This window comes from Homalodisca vitripennis, unplaced genomic scaffold (genome assembly GCF_021130785.1).
Source record: "Homalodisca vitripennis isolate AUS2020 unplaced genomic scaffold, UT_GWSS_2.1 ScUCBcl_441;HRSCAF=2454, whole genome shotgun sequence".
NCBI lineage: Eukaryota > Metazoa > Arthropoda > Insecta > Hemiptera > Cicadellidae > Homalodisca > Homalodisca vitripennis.
The window spans coordinates 151616-175899 of record NW_025776564.1 but is presented as its reverse complement, the minus strand read 5'-3'; the positions used below and the strand labels follow the sequence as shown (position 1 = coordinate 175899).

The 24284-nt window shown below is 32.5% G+C and overlaps 1 protein-coding gene across 1 annotated transcript in view; it reads right to left on the bottom strand.

Annotated features, from left to right (window-relative positions):
- Positions 1 to 1854: 1854 nt before the first annotated feature.
- LOC124370692 overlaps positions 1855 to 24284 on the bottom strand; it is a gene marked incomplete at its 3' end in the record, with an annotated part of 34455 nt that continues 12025 nt past the window's right edge. Inside the window, exon 2 of the mRNA XM_046828978.1 lies at positions 1855 to 2137. Within this exon, the coding sequence (XP_046684934.1) occupies positions 1855 to 2137 (283 nt within the window). The remainder of the gene's footprint in view (positions 2138 to 24284) is intronic.

The following is a 24284-nucleotide window of genomic DNA, read 5'->3' as shown; positions in this document are numbered from 1 at the left end:
ACATCACAATACTTGAAATGGCCTTCTGCCCCACTGCTACAGGAGCGTAATTTTGAAAATGAACGGGATTTGCCATTTCTTAATGCGGTAATAAAAATGAGCATACTATCCTGAAGGGCAAATAAGAAAACAGGAGTTCTGTCTAGGCTGCCTTTAGATTCATCTCATTACGAAATAATTACTTGTTTTAAGATACGCCGCTACCTTCACGTTTCTCACTGTAATGGTTAAAATCCAGTAAAAATAAGCCAAGATATTCTTGTTTCTTTTCCTCTACGGGATACTTACTAGAATTAATTTATTTTGGTCACAATTATAAGACACACATATTAATTGAGTAATAATTTTATATCTATAAAGCTATTGAATAATATTGAAATATTCTATTCCTATAACTTTTATTTACGACCGTTTGAGTAACAGTTTAAATTCTGTTTTAGTTAGAAGTGGAGTAAGCAAATCAATTATCACGATCTCTTGTTACTGATTTTCCAGAGTGAAAAGATGAATTCTAAAATATAATCTACCTTTCCCTATCTTACCATCGACCACGACCAGATTTTCCATTTCTGAATTATGTTAACTGTACTTGGTTTAGTTAGAGCCAATTATATAACTATGTTAAGTATTAAAGAAATTGCAACTGGTAGTGGTAAGGAGTGGATGGGTATTTTGTAAGTAAGGTGTTTGTAAACAGATTGTAAAAATAGTCTGCATATTTTTATTATTTTGTTAGTTTTTCGCTTTCTGATCATGTTACTTGTTAAATATTATAAATTAGTACGAAATAAAAGCCCCAAGAACCAAGGTTAATAGTATCCCCGAATTAAAACAAACATTCACGAATTAGCTAAACATTTGGAAAATTCAGATAAATTATTCAGAATTGGTAATATAAAATAATAATATGCAATACACGAAACACAAATTAATGTGCTATACAACGTATATTGTCATATGCGTAGTACGGGCTGCTCCCGTTTTTACTATTTGTCCAGGACTTGGGACAATTTTTTTTACAATGGATTTGTAAAAAAAATTCGATACCAAAAAACATGGAGCGCGATTGTTTGTGTTTATTCAGGATGACACGATTTTTTTAAATGATTAATTTCTTACGAGCTACAATTTTTTTTTCTTTTTTTTGTTACTAAGTATTTTTCGTATCCTATTAAAATTTCACTGTTTAAAAACTTAATGTTACTCGTTATTATAATATTTGACATGGAATCAATTATGAATCTTTATTTACGACAAGAAATTATTTTCTTTTTACTCGCTTTAAAAAAGTGTTTAATTAAGCTGCAGTTAATTTAATTATATTCATACGAAGTGGTTTAAAATGACCAATTAACGGTGCAAATAAAATTTTTCGAATTATTTGTGTTTTTGTTCAAATATTCGAATTTAATGCCATTAAAATGTTTTAAATGCAAAGAAGATATTATTTAACGATTTTTATCGGTCCAAAAGTAATAACCTGTATAAGTACTCAGAAAGTAGTAAGTATATTAACGAACACATTAACTTTAAATAATTCACAATTAAATTACAATTAAGTACTTTTAGGGGTTGCGTTGGAACGTTTACTCAACTTGTTCCTATTGATATTGGATACGACTATGTATGGTAACAGTAATAAAAATTGATGGTGATGCTTTAAATTTTAAAAGTAATGACACGCTGACCAGTTTCTGCTGTAATACTTGAGATACTTCTCTGCTGCTCAAAACATTTTTTTCAAATACTTGATTTACTGTTCCCAGTTGCCTGTTTAGCAGTTTCCCAAGGCTAAACCTACATAAAGTTCAATTATCTGTCACTCCACACTTGAAAAGTAAAAAAAGGACTGACTTGTGCAGGTTCGACGATCCAGATGGCCGTTCTTTCCAGAGGCCGCCAGTACCAGAGGTACTTCGACGCCCGTGATGCCCGGGTGATTCTCGTAGCTGACGGTATAGACACAGGTCAGGTAGGCGAGGTCCGTGACGGCCAGAGCTGTCAGGTAAGTGTTCGTAGACGAGGACATGCGGCGGCGGGTCAACACTATGATGGTGATCAGGTTGCCCACCACCCCCACAAGGACCACCGCCGGCTGTAGGACCCGCTGTACCCAGTAGCGGGACTCGTTACGAAACTCGAGGGCGGCCGAGCCCGCGTCGTCAAGTCGCGTTGAGCGTCAAGTTGGCCGCAACCGCCGCGTCGCAGTCCATGACTGAGCACCACCGCTGCCACGCGCGAACTGGCGTCGCGACGCCCCCCCCCTCCCCTTCCCACCCTCACTCGGAAACCTGTGCAACACGTCTACTGAAGTACCGTTCACAATTTCTATCGGGTTTAAAGCCGCAAATTACAAACCCCACAAATTTAGTGATTTAACTCTTCAACAATATACTAATCGAAACATTCTACCAAACTTCTAAATCCAACTACATTCTTTCATACACTTTAAAAATTGGTATTATACTAACATACACTATAACCTTCACTGCATAAAGCTTTAAAAATATTTTGGTCTGCCATAAAGATAGCAATGTAGCTTAAGTTATTAAAAGCTTATAAATATTTACGTATTTGGTAGTAATAAATATTTACTATAGATATTATATTCTATAGAATATATTATTTACATAATAGATACTTATATTATATTAGTTAAACATCAGTTTTATAAAACTATAGTGTATTATAATGTATATAATACCGGATCAAAATAATATTTACATTACTATTAGAGAATCTTTGATTGTAATAAACCGATACTAATTAAATAAAAAACCCTTTATATAAAAAAACTCTCGAAACAATATTTACTTTTGTTGTTGTTGTTGGGGTAATTCTGAAAACTTACTTTATTTAGTTCGAAATAAACTGCAATCTAAGAAGTTGAAGGCAATTAAATATAATAAATTACATCTTCAAACTATTTTACATTGGTCGTTAGTGGATTATGGAAACAAACTGCAATCTAAGAAGTGAAGACAATTAAATATAATAAACTACATCTACAAACTATTTACATTGGTCGTTAGTGGATTGCGGAAATAAACTGCAAGCTAAGAAAATGAAGACAATTAAATATAATAAACTACATATACAAACTATTTACATTGGTCGTTAGTGGATTACGGAAATAAACTGCAAGCTAAGAAGTGAAGACAATTAAAATATAATAAATTACATCTAACAAATTATTTACATTGGTTGTTACCGTTAGTGGATTACGGAAATAAACTGCAAGCTAAGAAGTGAAGACAATTAAATATGATAAATTACATCTATCAAATTATTTACATTGGTTGGTTACCGTTAGTGGATTACGGAAATAAAACTGCAAGCTAAGAAGTGAAGACAATTAAATATAATAAATTACAACTACCAATTATTTACATTGGTTGTTACCGTTAGTGATTACGGAAATAAACTGCAAGCTAAGAAGTGAAGACAATTAAATATAATAAATTACATCTACAAATTATTTACATTGGTTGCTACCGTACCGTTAGTCGATTACGGAAATAAACTGCAAAGCTAAGAAAGTGAAGACAATTAAATATAAAAAATTACATCTACAAATTATTTACATTGGTTGATACCGTTAGTCGATTACGGAAAATAAACTGCAAGCTAAGAAGTGAAGACAATTAAATATAAAAAAATTACATCTACAAATTATTTACATTGGTTTGATACCGTTAGTGGATTACGGAAATAAATACTGCAAGCTAAGAAGTGAAGACAATTAAAATATAATAAATTACATCTACCAATTATTTACATTGGTCGTTAGTGGGATTACGGAAATAAACTGCAAGCTAAGAAGTGAAGGACAATTAAATATAATAAATTACATCTACAAATTATTTACATTGGTTGCTATCGTTAGTGGATTACGGAAATAAACTGCAAGCTAAGAAGTGAAGACAATTAAATATAATAAACTACATCTACAAACTATTTACATTGGTCGTTAGTGGATTGCGGAAATAAACTTCAAGCTAAGAAATGAAGACAATTAAATATAATAAATTTCATCTACCAATTATTTACATTGGTCGTTAGTGGATTACGGAAATAAACTGCAAGCTAAGAAGTGAAGACAATTAAATTATAATAAATTTACATCTACAAAATTATTTACATTGGTTGCTATCGTTAGTCGATTACGGAAATAAACTGCAAGCTAAGAAGTGAAGACAATTAAATATAAAAAAATTACATCTACAAATTATTTACATTGGTTGATACCGTTAGTGGATTACGGAAATAAACTGCAAGAACATTATTCTGCATGTTACTAAAATATAATGCTACATTCTGGTTATCCAAGCTGTCAGCTTCTTATTTGTTCTAGTTTCAACAGTGAACAAGTAACATGTTAAATAAAATGTGTAGTTGTGTGTGTGTGCGGAGATAAAGAGAAAACAAATTACCAAATGCAACTGCAACCATTTTATCCGACCTCCTTAGGAAAGATCTTCTGGCGGTGCTCCACTTCACAAGAATATAAAACTCTACTTATCGTTTTATAAGTCTTTTGATATAATTTTATCATTGGCTTTTATTTCGAACAGCTGTATTCTCACAAATTTGATCATTTCATGACTTTCAAACACAAAACAACAATACACAGTTTTTAGATCTATTTATTATTAAGGTGACAACAGGTCCTTCTTAAAGACGTGTCGTTATATATCCACACATACTATAACTCTTGATAAAAACGTTACTGGATACCTAAACTTGGGCATCAAGTTCTTTTGGAGCAAGAAAAAACTTTATTGATCTTGTGGGCAATAGGTCAAAAATAAAAAGGGAATGAAATTCTTACATGTGTACATTTGCCTTATACGGTAACCATGATATCAAGAGAAAATCAGTGAATAAACAAAAGTGTAAACACACTGAGTAAAATCATATGATTATATCTCACTCGCCACTCGGATAAAGTTACTGTGTTTGGTTGGTTGATGAGACTTTTTGTCACCGTTCTGTCAGGTCCTTCGATATCCCATTGTATCGGTTATTTCCTTTTTTTAATTTACACCATTTTCAGCAACTAAATTTTAGAATTTAACACTCTATAACATTCCCAATGTAAAGTACTGATGTATTGTGGCCTCGGGCCGCGAGAAAGTTTGCAAGGGACAATTTTAGTCTGTTGGTGTTAACCCCTTAATTAACCCTCACTCGTATCTAATTTATCACAGCGTTTATATCGTTTTATAACCTCAGTTTGTTTAAAACTCCAGATTACTTGAAACCTGATACATTCAGATTTTTGTTCATTAAGTTAGGTTTGATATCAGTGTTTAAAACAATAAAAGTATACACACCAAGTCACTATAAAATGATTGTTGTATGTGTTGGGATAGTTATCTCCCATGTGTCAAATTTGTGAATCTCTCATAGGCATATTGAGTTTGTTTACAAATGTATTTATTATCTATTTTTTCGTTGCCATCATGGGTACTCATAAGACCAATATAAAAATATTCGCTAACGCTCGGGCAAACCTCATGGCCGAAGCACCCAACCCAACCCAGTGTTACCCATATACAGGTATAAATAAAGATCCGTGCACAATTTCTAGTCTATTGGTTAATTAGTTTTTGAGATATTGTGCAAATTAAATTTTCCAGCCCCACGAGTAACAGGCTTCGGTAAAGCTCAGCCAACAATACAAATCTTATAATAATTTAATATATAACCCTAATAATAATGCTCTTACTATGAAATACTAAACAGTAATAAATAATTTTATTAATGGGCTTACTCTGATTTTTTTAAATGCTCTCGAGTGTTAATACAAACTCTACAAAACACAAAATAAAACAAAACATATCCCACCTTTTATAATTAATCTATTATAATTGGACATAATATATTATAGCTTGATTATTTTACAATAATTCTTCAAATTATTATATCAGAAAAAAGTTGCATACACTTACGTCACAAATTTGCTAAGCAGAAATTTACTCAGACATATCAATTTATAATAAAATAATCAGTAAATATAATTGTTAAGGTTTTAGTTTATTTTATTTCACGATACGGTGTTTTTTTTGTGGAATTGCCGTGTTGCCATTCATGGATTTGTATGTGAGAAATAATACATTAGCAACAACATATTTATATTCATATACGTATAACAATAATATATTAAACATTGTAAACAGATTAGAGATGATGAGTAAACTGCCGTCACTATCTTTAATCACATTTATTCAAGAACTAGGACTGGTACTAATTTGTTATCTTTAAAAGCTCACTGAAGACCTTTTGTATGTAGGAATTATTTAACATTAAAATAAATTACCTTAACCTGCATGAAGACGGAAACCTAATGAGATGTGATATGAATATATTTTCGTAGAATTTGGAATGTAAATATTGGTTAATTATAATATCCTGCTATTAAAATCGAATCCTCACAGATTTTTTTTGCACTACAAAACAAGGACCGTTGCGTTTTTTGTTTTGGTTTTTTTTGTATCGAAATATGTGTACTCCACGTAAGGTTCAAATTAAATAGACCTAATATGAATTTGTGTACAAGAAACAAAAAAAATTTACAAATAAAATATGGAGCGAATTTATATGTATTCAAACGTATTCTTTCGCACGGTGTAAATCGTAATTGATTTTTCCCCTTCTTGTTTCCGGAGAGTCAAGGTGCGGTCACCATCATAGGTCAATTATTTAAGCTATGTATTTCACTGTCTAAACGATAGATATTTTCTCTCAGCCTTAATTCTTCGTTATTCTTTATAGTCGTAGTTTCATATAAAATAAATAAGTTCGTTTTATTTTATTCACCCGTATTTCAATCTAGGTCAATAAAATAGTTTCAAACACAGGCCAATTAATTAATAATTATATCTTTAAAGGTTATTTTGCGAAGATAATAACTACCTAAGGTCAGCTAAAGGAAATATTTTAGAGATGGGATTTAAAGAAGGAAGGACATTTTATTATTAAATTTTGGCCGAAGACACTTCCTAATGGTACTCCAAAATGTTCCCCCTCCTTTTAAATTTATCTGATCTACGTAATTTATAAGAAACAGAAAACTTTGAGACAAATTTAGGAATCAAGACGTGTACTAGATTTTTTATATTTTGGACAGATATAGTCTCAGGTCCTTAAATCCAAAGAATTGTTAAAAGTAAAGATAAAAATGGTCATAATTTTGCTCATATATCTTCTCAATGAGTGATTTACACTTCTATTTATAATGCTAACGCTTCCGTACAGGTTTAATAAAGGAATTATGTTCTGTAAAGACTAATCAGTTAACTCTTTCAAACATTTATCATTTATAATAATATACTTTACAAACACATAGGTCTTCAATGGTTCATGATTTACTGACACTGGTGTATGCAAGGGGACAATAAGCAACGTTTTAAATGTAAGCAAAGATGGTTTGAGTGTCTGGATATTACGGTTTAGTAATAATTGAAATTCCGCGAACCTCTCTGACGGCTTATTATTCATTGAGCAAAAGTATCGACAATTTGCATGGCAGTTCTCTCGGCACACATTCAAAGTCAAACCTCGCATTGATCAAGCGTGTGGTTGACTAACTGAGCAGCTATTCACGCAAGGTAGTTGTTGAAAGCTATCTCAATTACAATTTCATTACCGTAACTTCCGCCGACTTCTGCTCACAACTAATTGATAAAGCAAATGGCTGACTTTGTTACATCCTTTTTCACTGAACTAGCAGACTGAATGATTTTAAAAGGAGTGAAATTACTTTCACGTGGCAAGTTTATTTTGCGAGCAATCACTTTAACATGGGCATTTCTCTTTGAATAATAACTGATTTAGTGGAGCAAAGAATGAAGGTCGTGAAGATATATAGAGATATATTATTTCTAAGTACTTTAAAATGAACATTACGGTTCTACAAAACCCACATATATGCGCAAAAATAACGCATGTATTTTAAAATAATATATGTAAATTTATTTTAATCACACAATAATTTTATTAACACCAAAACAATTAGAAAGCAACCCAATTTGAAATTGGGCATTAGGAATTCCACAGCTCTTAATTGTGTTTTTAAAATAATATCGGAAATAGGGCATCCTTTTGCGTTAATAACACAATGAAAGACTCTCTCCAAACTTTTCTCAATGTCCTGTGATACAGAATAAATTTCTTCGCTTATTGTAGCCTTCAAATCTTCTAATGGATGAGATTTCCGATGGCAAACTTTTAATTACAAACCAAATTACTTACCCAAAAGTTGGTAATTACTTTTAATTACCAAATTTTTGGGCCATTACTTTTAATGGCGATAGATCTAGCGAGCGTGCAGGCCAATTGAGATCACCGAATCTTTTAATCAGGAAACATTTCTCTAACGACTTCCACATATGCATTACTCGTGTGGGTTGTAACTTCATTCTAAATAATAATTAATTTATCCAAAAGATGTCTAATATTATTCATGTTTTCATGAAAAAAGGTGAGATCCTTGCCCCTAACTTAACTTATATCATGAGCTTAAATGCCACAAGAAATCAGTCTTGTTCTATCAGATGACGTTAGGGTTCTGCTGTATCGAGCGTTGAATCGATGAGAACAGTGTTGTCCTTACAAGCTGTCGGATCAGAATCCTTGTCGACGCTTCTTGTCGGATCATCTGTTGAATTCTCTACCGTACAATATTATGATATTTGACTTGGTGATTATTTAAAGAATTATGTAGAGTATGTGTAGTATATGATGATCTTTAGTTTCTCACCTGTTTTACCAAACAATAATGCAAAGTTTTATACAGGATGAGTTTAAAATGTCCGCCTCCCCTACTGTTTCCACATTTGCTCAGGATAACGGCTCCGGACTAACACTAACCATTGTTGAGTAACAATTACTTATGGATTAATCCATATTTTCAGCCACCACTTTGGATCCACCATATTGGAATTAAATTGGTTATTATAGTAAAGGTGGTGTTGAGATGCATTATTTAAATGTATATTTTCGCAAATTAATAGTACCTAGTAATTGGAATTTTAGTATGTTAGGCCAGCACATTTGTACTTAGTTTTAGTTGCCAAAACAAGTGACAACTTAAATCAAAATGATTATAAACTTAACAGCTAATCTTTACCGGGTGTTCAAATAGCCCACGACAGTATATCCCGTCCATAAATCTTAAACGTATCTTAAAATCTAAATCGTCTAGTAATCTTAAAAGGGACAATCGGTAGAAGTAAAATACTAGAAAATAACAACCTGGAGTATACAAAATTAACTGTAGTGACTTTAAAAGCTATTATATTGGAAAAACTAGCAGAAATTGTAATAAAAGGTTTGAAGAACATATTACAAGCTTTGAAAACAAATAATATGTCTACAATAAAATCAAATTTCGCTGAAAATTTATTAGAAACTGACTTTACAAATGTTGAAAAAGAACATAAACATTGTTATTTTAGATATCGAAATAAATAGAGAAAAATTAAACACAAAAGAAGAATTACATATCTATTTAAATTATAATAAAGATCCTCATAACATTTAAAACCAAAAAATATATAAGGCAATTTTTGAAAGAGTTTAAGTATTAAATACATAATACTAATTATCAAAATTTCAACTGTGTCATGTAAATTTAACATGTTTAAATGGGCCACGTGTGTATATTTAGTTGTTTAATATTTATTTAGAGGTTAATGTATTCTGATGATAGATAAATATGTTTATGGCAATACAATAGTTTTAAAAAATGGTTTAAGTTTACTATTACTTATTCTAATTAGAAAACAAATTACTTTTTTAATTCGAATAAGATTTTCTTTTGTTGCTTTAGGAAATGTTTTCAGTTAGTTTTATTTTGTCTTTAGCAAACAGAATAATTGTATAATGACAAAAGTACCAGTATCTCAATAACTAATAGACATATCGAAAAACCACTATTGCATAAAAAGTTTTATTAAATTCCAATATTCCAGATTCAATATGGCAAACTTAAATTCGAATGCTCAACAAAGGACAGCAGTTTTCCGAAGACTATATGTAAATAAGTGTTTCAAAAGTAGGAGTAAATATATATACGTTACTCAAATTTTTATAAATCACAATAGTCAAAATTAATTTTTCCAATAAACAATGAATCACAAAAAGTACTTGCTCCGCCGGACTCGACCCCAGATCTCTCACTTGCCGGGTGAATGTGCTAGCTACCATTACACCATAGAGGCCTTACTTTTTACGATGCAATTATTTTGTATTTGGCCGTATCTGTCACATATGCGTTTAAATAACCGAACAAACATATGATCGGAAGACCAAATACTTGTCAAAATGACTTTTTATTTACGTTAATCAATTTTTTTAAAATTGCAATAGCCTAATTTTATTTAACCAATAAACATTGAATCAATCTGTATATAAATATGTGTGTGCGTGCGTGGGTGTGTGTGTGTGTGTGTGTGTGTGTGTGTGTGTGTGTGTGTGTGTGTGTGTGTGTGTGTGTGTGTGTGTGTGTGTGTGTGTGTGTGTGTGTGTGTGTGTGTGTACAGACGCATTAAATATGTAAGTATGCTTTCCTAAATATGTTTCTTTTTATTGTAATTCAATACATTTCTGATTCTTTGCGCTATTTTCAAAATTTTACAAAAAATTAAATAATTTGTTTTTGAAAGTATTGCTGGTTAATGTACCAGTTAGTAATAAAAAGAATGGTTACAAGTAGGATACGGAAATACATTAAAAGAAACATAAATTTAAGTTACAGCTAAAGATTAATATTTGGTTCCTCACTTGTAAAAATGTAAAAATTCTTTTATTTCAGATCGTCATTTTTATAATAAAGTAGCTTATCTAAATAAGTAATTGGCAGTAAAACTTTGAGCTTACTTTATTTACGAACAGATTTTTAAGTTAAATTAGGTGTCTGATCTCCAAAGTGAGATTTAATAAACCAAAACTGAGAGTTTTCAAGCTAAAACATTTTAACCTAAATTTCTTTTCACTTTCTAGTATTTTTGCGTTAGATATTATAAAGGGTTTTTTATACATTATCTATGCTGTGGGTCGTAAGTTATAGTATTAAATTAATTGCTTAGTGCAACAGATGCATACTGACATAGTTCTACAAGTTATTGATGACGTTATATAGGATGTGGGAAATGATGTATCGAATGTGATGGATCTCCTCATCTAGCAGTTCATGTATGATGTAAATATTGTCTCATGTGCCAGCGCAACGCAACCAATTTAATTCGGTTGTCAAGTTGGGTGATCTAGGAGACCAGAGTCCACAATATATGATGTGGTTACATGTAGACGTCCGTATAATCTACATCGAAATAGGGGCGGGTGTGCAGCCCATCCACTCTGCAAAATCACTCGTCCTCATACAGTTGTCCTAGTAAATGCTCCAGAATACAATTAAGGTACCGATCTGCAATTAATATGTCCTGAAAGAAAACGATCGTGTGAGTGATGGCTACTACTCAAATAGTGGCGCACTAAAGACCGACCTTCTGATCATGCAGTGGTAAATCCTTAAATTCCTGCAAAGTTTCCGTAGTCCACAGGACTGTTCTGGCTATTCACGTAGGCAGAGAGAAGGAAACCATCCCTCAAACCTGAAAATGTTTTTTTTTTTTTTCAACAATCCCCTCGCGATTGTTCTGCAAGAATGGCAGAAACCTGTTTAAAAACGTCCACACTGTTGAATCTGTGATGAATCATGGGCAATTATTAAATAAACACTAAAGCCTTTAAAGGTAATTTTCAAACCGATTTCTTCGGGCTTTTCAGAATCATGTTCTGCATCATTAAAATCTTTCAATGGAATTTTGAAGTGTTTGTACTAGCTAAATTTCCATTGACTAGTTAACGTAACCTAATCTAACATTACCTATCATAACATAACCTAAAATAACCTAAGCTGACCAAAAATGTTGCAAGGACCGTGTGATGATTTCGCAGAAGGTATTTCATCTAATGGTCACGTGGACCTGTTGAGATAGTTCTCAAACCGATTTCTCCAGATTTTGTAGCATCGTGTCCTGCCACCATTAATATCTTTGTGTAAATTGGATGTGGTTGGCCTGCCTAATTTTGGAGCACTATGAACTTTTCCATATTTGGAGTTATGAGGTTCCGGACACCCTTTTTCACCCACTCCTGGAAACTTGCTGCAAATGCAACTTCAACTGTTGCTGTAAACCTTTCTTCATTGCGGAACGTGTTTCTAACAAAAAAAAAACCGTCTTTGTTCAGCCATTAGCCATGGTCTTAGGATAACATCGTCACACGATGTCATTATTCACTTGTCTGCAAACAATTATACTCTTTTATTGTGATAGATTTAGAAAGCCGGTGGCCGAGCGTCAGACTTAGTGATTTAAAAAAAGCACAGGTTAAAATCCTATATGTGACCGCTGCACTTTTTATCAGTACAGACTTTGTACTGTTACGTCTCTCCTGCCCATTTCTGTTTGATTAGATCCTCGCACATGCCAGTGGCCCAAAGACGAACAGAATAAAAAAATGGGATAGGCCTATGCTATACACTCGCTATTACATAGTCACCTTATGAACAGCCATTTCTATGTATGTTAATTACTGGTAGACTCTTTGATAAACGAGTGTATCAGTCTATGTTACCAAACGCTATGCTAAAAAATAAATTTAAACTCGTCTAGACTTGTTGCAAACTTTTTCATCAACTTCCTAGAAAACATTTTATAAATAATATTAATGAAACCAAAACACAAATTATTAATACATTTATATTCAAAACTTGCATTAAAACTCATTCCATTTCTTATTTAAAAGTTTTATTGTGAGTTATAATATTCTATCTAGTACTTTAAGGGAGAAAATAAAAGAAATATTTTAACTTGAATAGTTACATTTATTTCCTTTTGTTTCTGAAACATTTCCCAATTATATTTAAGTTGAAGTTTTTAAAACAATTTGGAGTGAAACTAATACTTAGAACGAATTAAGTTAGATGTGAATATATATAAGAAGAACAATACCCAGAGTGTTTTAATCATTCCAAGGTTTAATTTCAACTTGGCAATATAATGAAGAACATTAATTGCAATCTATGAAGAAACTTAAATTAGTTTCCATTATTACTCCTGGTTTATTTGATTTGTACGTGCAAATGAACTAGTTATTTATATTCAAAACCACGCTCAAAGGTATTTAATTGTAAGCATAATTAATTTTTGCGTATCGTTCAAATATTGCAAACTGTGTAACTATAATCCTTCATAAAGCTGCAATAGAAAATTGTTGGACAGAGGTTTTAATCTGATTTAACTAAAAGTATGTATTACTTCTAGGGAAATTTGCAATTACATTCAAATATAAATACAACAGCGATCATACCCCGTATTTTATTTTATAAATTTCAATCTTCTATTTAGTAAATACATTCTAACACCTTGTATTCATTTAACATTTAATCATTATGCAGGGTTATCATAAAAGAATGGTGCGGTTTCAGTGATTCGTAGGACTTTAGTAGGGAAATTTCTAGATGTTATATTGGTATCTCTCAAAGCCTCCGATCTAAAAGTTTGTTTATAACCTGTTCTAACCTTAAAATTAGTTCTTATATTGTTGCTGTGGTGAGTTTTAGTGAGATAACTTATTATCAGATAAAGAAAAATCAAAGTGTGTTTTATTGTTGGCTGAATTAAAATCCAAAGACGTGAATTTATAAGTGATCCACTCTACAAAAATAATATAACAATTGTTTGGTTTAAGCAATTCCAAGAAACTGGATCAGTTAAGAAACAAGAATAAATCGACAGACCAGGTGTACCAGACGAAGCGGTTGAACTAATTAAACATTTAGCAATTAGAAGTCCTGGGAAGTCCATCACTCGTCGAAGCGTTGACTTACGAATTCCAAAAACAACAGTGTATTAAAACAAATTTTTACGTAAAAAAACTCCAAATGTACGCTTATAAAAATCTAGATACTGCAGGAGTTGAAACTCAATGATTGTGTAAACCGTTACAATTTCGCTGTTGAAATATTGTACAGAATAACTGAAAACGAATCATTTTTTATATGATATAGTTTTTACACACGAAGCCACTTTTCTATGTGAATGGATGTGTTTAACAGACACAATTCAAAAATATGGGACTCTGAAAACTCACACGTAATTGATGGGAAACAACGTGATAGGCGAATGAAGTTAATGTTTGGTGTGGTGTAATAAAAATCGTGTAATAGGCCCTTTTTTCGCTGAAAAAACTATTAATGGACTGGTGTATCTTGAAATTTTAACCCATTATTGCTTTGCTCAGCTATATAAACTCGAAAATATTCACCAACTTCACTCCCAACAAGATGGTGCTCCCCCACACTTCGGTGCATTGGTCACGGACGCTTTGAACGAAAAAATTTGGAGATAGATGGATAGGTCGGCAAGAACTATGCTGTGGCTTCCAAGGAGTTCAAACCTGACACCTTGTGATTTTTCCTTGTGGTGGGACATCAAAAAGCGTGGTTCATTTTTGCGACCTGAACACTTATAACACAGGATTAATAAAGCAATGACAAGCATAACCGAAGAAATGTTAACGAATGTTTAAGGAGAAATTGAGTAACGTTTGGACATTTTGTCGAGTGACCAAGGGCGCACATATTAAAATTTATTCATTATGTAAAAAACTGTTTGAGAACGAAAAATTTTATGAATAAAACAACTTTAAATTTAAGTAATTCGGTTTTTCTTTAAACCATGTTCGAAATCGCACCGTTCTTTTATGATAACCCTAATAATTTATTTTATGAGTTCAAATAACATTTAAACATTATAAACAAAAATAAAATAGTCATTGCTGATTTAAAATTTTGTTTATGAATGTATAAAAAATGGATTCTTCTTATATTCTTCATCAAAACAAGTTTTCAAATCATCGTATTTACCTTTTTATTTTTATATAATTGACAAGTAAAATAATCGCGTCCATATCATTAGCAAGTTGTGTCAATAAAATGTTACAATTACTCATAGAATGAAAATGATGTGTTTGAAATCAATTCGAGGTGTATATGATTTTTGATAACTTCAAAGACTGTAGATTCTTCTTCCCACACGCTACATAAAACTCTACATTTGTGTTGGCTTAAAAAAAACAAGGTATTGGTTTAAGATGGAGTTTACTAAAATCCTGCTTTAACAATATCAACCCCTACGCTTTGTCAGGTATCAGGAAAAAACAGTTGCATTACAGTGCACACACCCAATGAATATTGGTATACTATAGATTCATTTATTCAATCCCAAAGGTGGTATTTGAAGATAAATTTTCAAAGCGATTAATTCTATTATTAGATAGTGTAATTGTGTCTAGCAAATATGTTATGTTTAACTTTACTAGTTTTTTTTTATATATTTGACTTTAAAACTTTCAACAGATACCGTTTTATTAATATTAAATACAATAAAACAATTTTTTTTCATTTTCTTCTTATCGATTCAAACCTATGTGCCAAATTTGGGTTCCTCAGTTTTATTAGTTTTAGAAATTATAAGTTTTTTATAAAAATTACGATGGCGGCTAGGGACTAAACAAGACCACTTTTTGACCTAATATTATATGATATTTTTGTTTACAATTATGAGTACTATCAGCCACAGATGTTTGGGACCCCTTTTGTGAACATTCATATAGATACACAAACAGGTCTCAGAAACCTACTTCTGTCAAAAGACAAGTAATGTGGGTTTTATAACGTTCTTTAAAAATTAATATTAGAGATTAAATTGTAACTTTGTCATCTGCATTACAGTGCTGACTAAGCGTTACATACCTAATATTAGTTTAAAATATACGTACAGGGTGATTCATGAAGTTCTCCCCCCACTTCTACAGCACATTGTACTAGTAAAAATAATGAAAAAATGTTATATAAACATAGGTCCGAAAACGCTTCGTTAGCGAGTTAACAGCTAGCGAAAGATTTCGCCTGAATTCCTGGGTAAAGAGTAAAATAAAGCCATACTGAACTTTTGGAAAGGTTAATTAAGTAAGAAATATCGTGGATTCTTATGTATTTTTACCTGATAAAGCTAATAAAATAGGTTTTCAGAACTGTACCTGTAGTAGTTTTTGAGGGATTCAGGGTTAAATGCAAAAAATTGGGGCACGAAACAATGTTTTTTTAAGTTTGATGTACAATAACTTTGCAAAATGGTAATAAATACATAAAATCAACAAACATTAATTGTATAGAATTTAATTCTGAGAAAATTGATATAATCAAAGTCAACAGAAATAAGTACCAAAAAATCGATTTTATTCAGTATAATACATTACTAGCTGTAAAGAAATACCGTACGGTATTTAGTTAAAAATAAAACAAAAAACAAAATGTTTGTTCCTTAATGATGAGATAAATTGAGAAAACAAGATTAACTGTTAAATAAATTTGTTTGTAAATAAAAATAAATGAAGCAAACATTTTCCCATTATTGTTTACTAATCATCGAAATGCAGTTTTTTGTTTTATTAATTTCTAAGTTGGTAACGCACGAATAACAGCTGATCAACAATGGTATTCTGTACTGTTACGTTAGAACTGTTGTATTAGTGGTGTTTTGCAAGCTACAGCAGGAGATCGGGTTCTGTGAATCGTGTTATTAAATGCAATTTTTCTGTGAGTAATTCGATTGTTTATTCAGCGAAAAAATGCCTTACTTATTTACATCAGAGGAATACGCTGATATTGTTTTTATTTTGGGTTACTGTAATGGTAATGCTAGAGCTGCTGTAGAAGAATATGAACTACGTTACCCTAATAGGAGGATTCCAGATACCAAAACAATTTCAGGAACTTTTCGTACTCTTCGGGAAACAGGATCACTACCAAGTACTAGAACCAATTATGAACGAGCTGTCCAACTTGATGATGATATTGTTATTAATGCTGTTCATCGCAGTCCAGGTGTAAGTACACGACGTATTTCTAGGCGGATAGGAGTTTCTCAGTCAACGGAGTGGAGGTCACTTAATCGAAACAAATTTTATCCGTTTCATAAACAAAAGGTTCAACATCTACAGCTAGGGGATGGTCCGCTTCGCTTGGAGTTTTTGCAACTTTTTGAATATTAATAATCAACTCTACAAGCGTATTTTGTTTACGGATGAGGCACAATTCACTCGGGATGGTGTCAATAACTTGCACAATGAACACTCATGGGCAGAAGAAAATCCACATGAGGTAGTGGAACAGAACTTTCAACACCGATTTAGCGTCAATGTCTGGTGTGGCCTTTTGCACAATCGGCTGATTGGACCTTTCATATTACCTGGACGCCTAAATGCTGAGTTCTATTTGCATTTCCTTCAAGAAGAGTTGCCGCAGCTGTTAGAGAATGTTCCTTTACATCTCAGACAAAATTTGTACTTCCAGCATGACGGAGCACCTCCCCACTTTTCACGTGCCGTTTCTGCTTACTTAAATCATCAATTTCCTGGACACTGGATTGGTCGTGGAGGGCCTCACCCTTGGCCACTAAGATCACCAGATCTATCTCCATTGGATTATTGCATCTGGGGATGGATGAAAGACATTGTATACAAGACAAAAGTGAATTCTCGTGATGAATTAATTGCCCGTATTATGGATTCGGCTGTGCAGATACAGGGAAGTCCTGAAAAATTAAGAAACGCAACAAAAGCAATACACAAACGTGCTGCAAAATGTATTGATAATGATGGCCTCATTTTCGAACATCTATTATAAAAAGGTGCGTACGGTTGGCCCAACCTGATTAATTTTGCTTAAAACTAGTAATGTATAAAATCGATTTTTTGGTACTTATTTCTGTTTTATTTTAGACTTTGATTATATCAATTTTCTCAGAATTAAATTCTCTACAATTAATGTTTGTTGATTTTATGTATTTATTACCAATTTAACAAAGTTATTGTACATCAAACTTAAAAAAACATTGTTTCGTGCCCCAATTTTTTGCATTTAACCCTGAATCCCTCAAAAACTACTACAGGTACAGTTCTGAAACCTATTTTATTAGCTTTATCAGGTAAAAATACATAAGAATCCACGATATTTCTTACTTAATTAACCTTTCCAAAAGTTCAGTATGGCTTTTATTTTACTCTTTACCCAGGAATTCAGGCGAAATCTTTCGCTAGCTGTAACTCGCTAACGAAGCGTTTTCGGACCTATGTTTATATAACATTTTTTCATTATTTTTACTAGTAAAATGTGCTGTAGAAGTGGGGGGGAGAACTTCATGAATCACCCTGTATATTAAAAACGTACACATTTATTGAAATTTTAATTTTCTCATCTGGATATTTTCTTGCATTGCACTCACGAGCGATTTAAAAAAAGGTGTTTGTAATATCACAAACTAAAGGTCTATGGGTACAATAAAGCTTACGCCATGCTTCCAAGAATACATGTAAACAAGCTGAAAATATGATGGAGGAGGAGCTCTTCTTATTGGAAATATCAATTTTCTATTAGTAAATTAAAGAAAACCCGTAATTCTCTAATAACTTCTATATTTTTAACACGAGGCCTTTCAAAATCAAAGATGCCATCATCAGGTGTGAATAACAGTTTAAAACAAATATCAGCTGAGTAAAACTGAATACAAAATTTACATGGTTAAAAGTAAAATAAAAAGAATATTAGTATATGTATAAAAGTTTTGGTAAAAAAAAGAATTTAGTTATATTTTAAAGGAATGGTGAATTTTGAATCGGTCCAAAATCATTGTATAATATTTTATCTTTACGTTTATTTATGTATAATATTTCATATTTACTACTCAGCTGATATTTGTTTTAAATTGTTGATTCACACCTGATGATGGCATCTTCGATGTCGAAAGGCCTCTTGTTAAAATATAGAAATTTACTAAAAATAAACTAATAGAAAAAAAGCTGAAAATAGTTTTAAAATTAATTAAACATGTGATTGTGCTCTCATAAAAAAAACTGTTTACAGAGAACAGTTGATCATATTTAATAGGCTCTTTCAATTACAAATAATATATTTTGCTGTAATGCAACTTTAGAGACCAAAATGAGATTTTTCACAACTTTAGTGACGAGAGGGGCTAGCCCGTAGAGAATTTGTAAACAATAATAGGCCTATATGTTAATCAGGGACCCTAAGAATATCCGTGTAACATTTCAGTACAATCTGCCCAGTAGTTCTTACATGATTCAGTAACACCCACACGAACTCACAGACAGACATCATTAGATTGTTATATAATAATATAGTAAAAGACAATGTAAAGTGAAGTAAAAATAAAAACATCTCAGATAGTGCTCCGATATTCAAATGACATCGTTAAAATTCAATGGCGTTGACGAGACTGAAGCCAGTAGTCTGCTCTGGTTTACTAATCTGACTCCTAGGTTGTTATTGTTGTTTCGTATTATTATCCATATAATACTAGTAGTAGCCACCTCAAGTAAAAATTATTAAATAATATATTTAAAGCCACATTACACATGTTGCTATAAGAGTTATTGGAAAGTTGCAGTCGTAATCTCAGATAATAACAGTGAATTTACATAAGGTGGTTCAACCGATTTTATCCGTAGCTTTTTAAGATTCCTCCTCCGAATACAGAAAAGGAGACACTTATCTCATAGACCTATGAATTATCATAACAATTTACGATTCTCAAAACTGATTGCAACAGTTTAAGATATTTTCCCTTGTAGCCAAAAGTTTAGTTAATCATCAGTTTTCACATTGTTCCAAGTGAGCTACGGTACTGAACATGATATACGTTTGTATGATTTTGGATTATAACTTATCAAATACATTGCTAAATCACCAGAATGTAGTAGTTAAACATAATATATTCCTAATCTCTAAGTCTACAACTAACACAATATCAGATTAGCATTGTAGCAGAGAAACCCCGATCTGTTTGTACACCACGCTGGTACAGGATTTACCGCAATTGGTGAATCCCGTAAATCCCATATTATTTGCGATCAGCCAACAACACCGATACTGAGAATCGCACGAGATATTTACATTCACAATAATATATGTATTCTACTTAGAAGGCACGATTATTTGGATTTGAATATTCATACACTTTTTGCAATTTAATCTCTATTACTCGTAATATCCTCCATGTGTATGGATTGGAAAGGTTTAGATGTTGCTTTTACTGCACTAAAAAAAACTAGTGTTTTCTTGATTACATTACGAAAGCCCCATAAAATCTATGAAAATGTAATTAAATTTCACGTTACATAAATGAAAAAAGTTGTACACACATCAATGTAATTGATTTTAGTTTCAATGGATACATCCATTCTGAGGATGATATAGCGTTGGACTTTAATATCGTGAATAACAAAATTTAGTTCTGTTCCAAGACTGGCCTCAATAAATATAGGATCGGTATTTAGTTTTTCCCTGAATGTCCCACAGTTAGGAAAGTGTTATATACAACCTAGATTGTGAGATGCTACCCTAGGAACAGTTTATATTATCCACATTAATAGTCATTATTGACATTGCCAAGTAATAAGGTTCATTATTCTCGTGACACGTCGCGCCACTTCTTATCTTGTACATACTAACTGGAGAGATGCTGCTATGAAAGTTCGCACTGATAGCCAGGGGATTTGGGATCGGTACTTTCTCGTGATCACATCACGTTAAATGATTTGGTACAAGAAATTGAAATCACAAATGGCCATCAGTGTGGGCTTTGGTGGTGCTATCTCGCACTTCTGGCGAAACAAAAAAAAACCAGTTCGTACAGAAATTCAAGTTCGAGATTAAAGTTAACGCTCCAATCACAATGGGCATTAAAATATTATACAAATTTAAGGTGACCCAATAATTCCGAAGAATTACTCGTGTAAAATATAATATGATGCTTTTAGATAATAAAGGTGATAACTCTTGTTTTGTTGAAAATTGTAAGTCTTGTAATTGTAAGTTTTGTAGCTTCTTGTAAGTCAGGGTGGATGGCTTTGACTACGGATCTCATTGTTTTACATTAATATTGAAAGGAATTATTACTAAGGAGTTAAAAAGATATCGGTATTTTCCATCACTATAATATGTTTTAAATATGTTCGAACACTGTGTTTCGACGATTAATAACTATCGCCTTCCTCAGATGGTAAAAATCGTAAGGCAACAGATTCAAAATTTACAAAAAAAAAATCAAAAAATTGTGATGATGAAGATTCAACTTACTAAATTATTGAATTTTGTTGTACAAGCGTTTTACTTAAAAATCAAATACAACAATGGCATTTAGTCCACGCCGATGGTAATGAACTCAAGTGAACCATATACTGAGGAGTGTTTTTGAGTAATGTCCTCTGGAAGACTGCTTAGTAACTGGACGACTCTAACGTAAGTCTTGTGGCAGTTCCCGGAAGTAAAGTCAGGGTTTACTGCCGCCATCGTTTCCGGTATTCCCGAGAGAGCAGAGTCCACTAAAAGCGTTTCCGGCACATAACAAGCCCCAAAAGCCTGTAAAGTTAGACCTTTTGCAGTAAATAGCGCTTGAGAAACTGTCTTTATTTGAAAGAGTATAAAAAGAATATGATGTCTAATATAGCTTCTTTAAAATTATCCTAACAATCATACTTATATTATCGTCCATTAGTGGTCACATTATAAAAACGTATATATAATTTGGAATACAAATAATTTCAAAACCATACTACAATTTATTTTTGATCAAAAAAAGCACTGCTAAGTTTGGATTAAAACAGCTAACGATGATTATACGTTACTATTACACGATATAGACGTAAATAAAAGCCGTTTGACAGGTGTTTGGTCTTCCGATCATTTTTTAGTTTGGTTATTTAAACGCATATGTGACAGATACGGCCAAATACAAAATAATTGAATCGTAAAATGTAAAGGCTCTGTAGTGTAATGGTAGCACTTTCACCCGGCAAATGAGAGATCCGGGTTCGTGTCCCGGCGGAGCAAGTACTTTTTGTGATTTCAATATTAATTGAAATTAAATTCGGCTATTATCACTAATACATTTTTAAATGATGTTTATATATATATATATATATTTACATTCAAATACACACATTGAGCTATATTTCAGCTGTGAAATATCGCTTGTATTCGGCAAAAAGGTTGAAAAACAATCCTTATAGTAATGTGTTATAATATCAAAGATTTGTGAAAGCTGTGCTCTGAAACCAAAACAAAAGAACGTCGTCATCCTACTAGCTAAAGTGATGTAAAGAACATCGAGACCCAGGAAAGAGTTTTATTAAAAGTGTTCTGACTGATTCTGGTACCGCAACCATTGCTTAGGTAAACACTATCAACTCCATATCCGGGCAGGAAAGGGATGTCAGATTCTGATGAGAGTTCATTGGATCCGAGAGGAAGGATAAACTACCCCACCACTATACCTATTGAAGTTCGTAAGATTGCTCAAAAAAGGATCCTCTATTCCGCTAACTTAGAGGGAATTCTAAGTATCACAATCCCAGTATCTCGGGCTATACCTGACGCTTCCACGACACTAACCACCGCAGCCAGATTCTAGGTTGGTAGCCAAACCTTAACTAGTAACTAATAAGCAGCATTTTGGAGATTATTTACCAATTATTGATGTTGGTAATTAAAAACAGTACGATGATGGTTATAGAATTAAATATCTTTCAGTGTAGTGGTAGCCTCGTATGGGGCCATGGAGTGAATCTCTTCAAGAGTTCATACCCACTCTTCCAAGGCACCGACTTCACCTGGTTCTTGGCCAGCTCAGGCACTTAAACTATTGAAACATAAAGAGAAGCATTAGACCGTCAAGTTCGCAGCAGAACTAACCAAATCTTCGGAGAAGTCTTAAAACAGCACAGTAGGATAACACAATATCTGTCTGTACCAGAATGTCACCTACAATAATTATGAACAATGACCAGATTTAACGTAATTCTTAGACCAAGGACCAACTAGGAAGAGTAGATAAACACACGCACAAGACTGGTCTATTCTTGGTTTAGTTTCACAGTCACGTTATATTGGAGACCGACACAACGCATACAATCAGAGTTCCAACAACCTACCGCGAGTCTAATCCGATTGCTGATTACTGTTGACTCATATCTCAATCAGTCGTTCAATCAGAGACATGAATCTCAAACACAGGTCTCTAAGACGGATTTCAGTAAATCCTCTCTCCTCCCTGTGATTAACCCAAGTGATTAGTAATGTTACATGATTTTCAAATGTTTTTTTTTGCATATAATATTTATTTTTAAAATTAAACGTGTCGAAGCAACTTTTTCGCATATTATATTTAAAACACTGAAATGTGTACTAATATGCTGGATACTATCCTCTGACAAATACACTAATTAGAAAGCTAATTGAATAGCACGTCTGATGCTGTAGCGTACGGTAAGATCCAATTACTTATGAGGAATGGTTTACATCGCATGAATTAGTAACCTTATTAAGTACGTGGAGTTAAGAGTAAGGTGCGCGCAATTATTTCTAAATTTAATACAGAATGAAATATATGGCAAGAATGACATTTCCTTTAGATATGGGTTTTATAAAATACAATTAAGTTTAGGAAACAGAAATTTCCGGACATTTGCCGTCGTTCATTGATACAAAAAATCAGTTACACTACGTTTCGAGATCTGCAATATTATCTCTTCTTCAGATAAATAACTAATCTAACACATAATTACAAACTAGGTTAAAATAAACATATTACATTAGAGCGTCGTGACACGCGCAAGTCAGGAATCACAACCACCATGTTTTGTATCAACTTCACTAACTCTAAAACATGCACGACTGACCAGAGGCCAATAGTAAATGGCGATCGTCACAGCAGAAACAAGATAGCGACACAGAAGAAAGGGAACAGGAGTAGCCCTATTTTTTCATTATTGGTTCATGATAGATAAACTTCTTAAAATCATACTGTGACTCCTCATTGGTGTATTATAATATCTAATCTGTTTAACACTTTTGGTTTTCTTCATAGTTCATTTTTTAGAATTGGCAATCAAAGCGACCTAATCTCGACCGATGGTTGAATGATTGGTTGGTCTTCCAATTTAATGTATGTTGCCTCTATTGATTTCCTATATAAAAACCTGATTTCCGATGTATTATGTTGTCTTCCTCCCAATTCATATCATGGTCTTCGGAGCAACAATGGTGTGCAATTATTGACTTTTCTGTGAGACCCTTTCTTGTGTTTTCTTTGTGTTCTTTTATCTTTACTTTGTTTTTCTTTTATCGT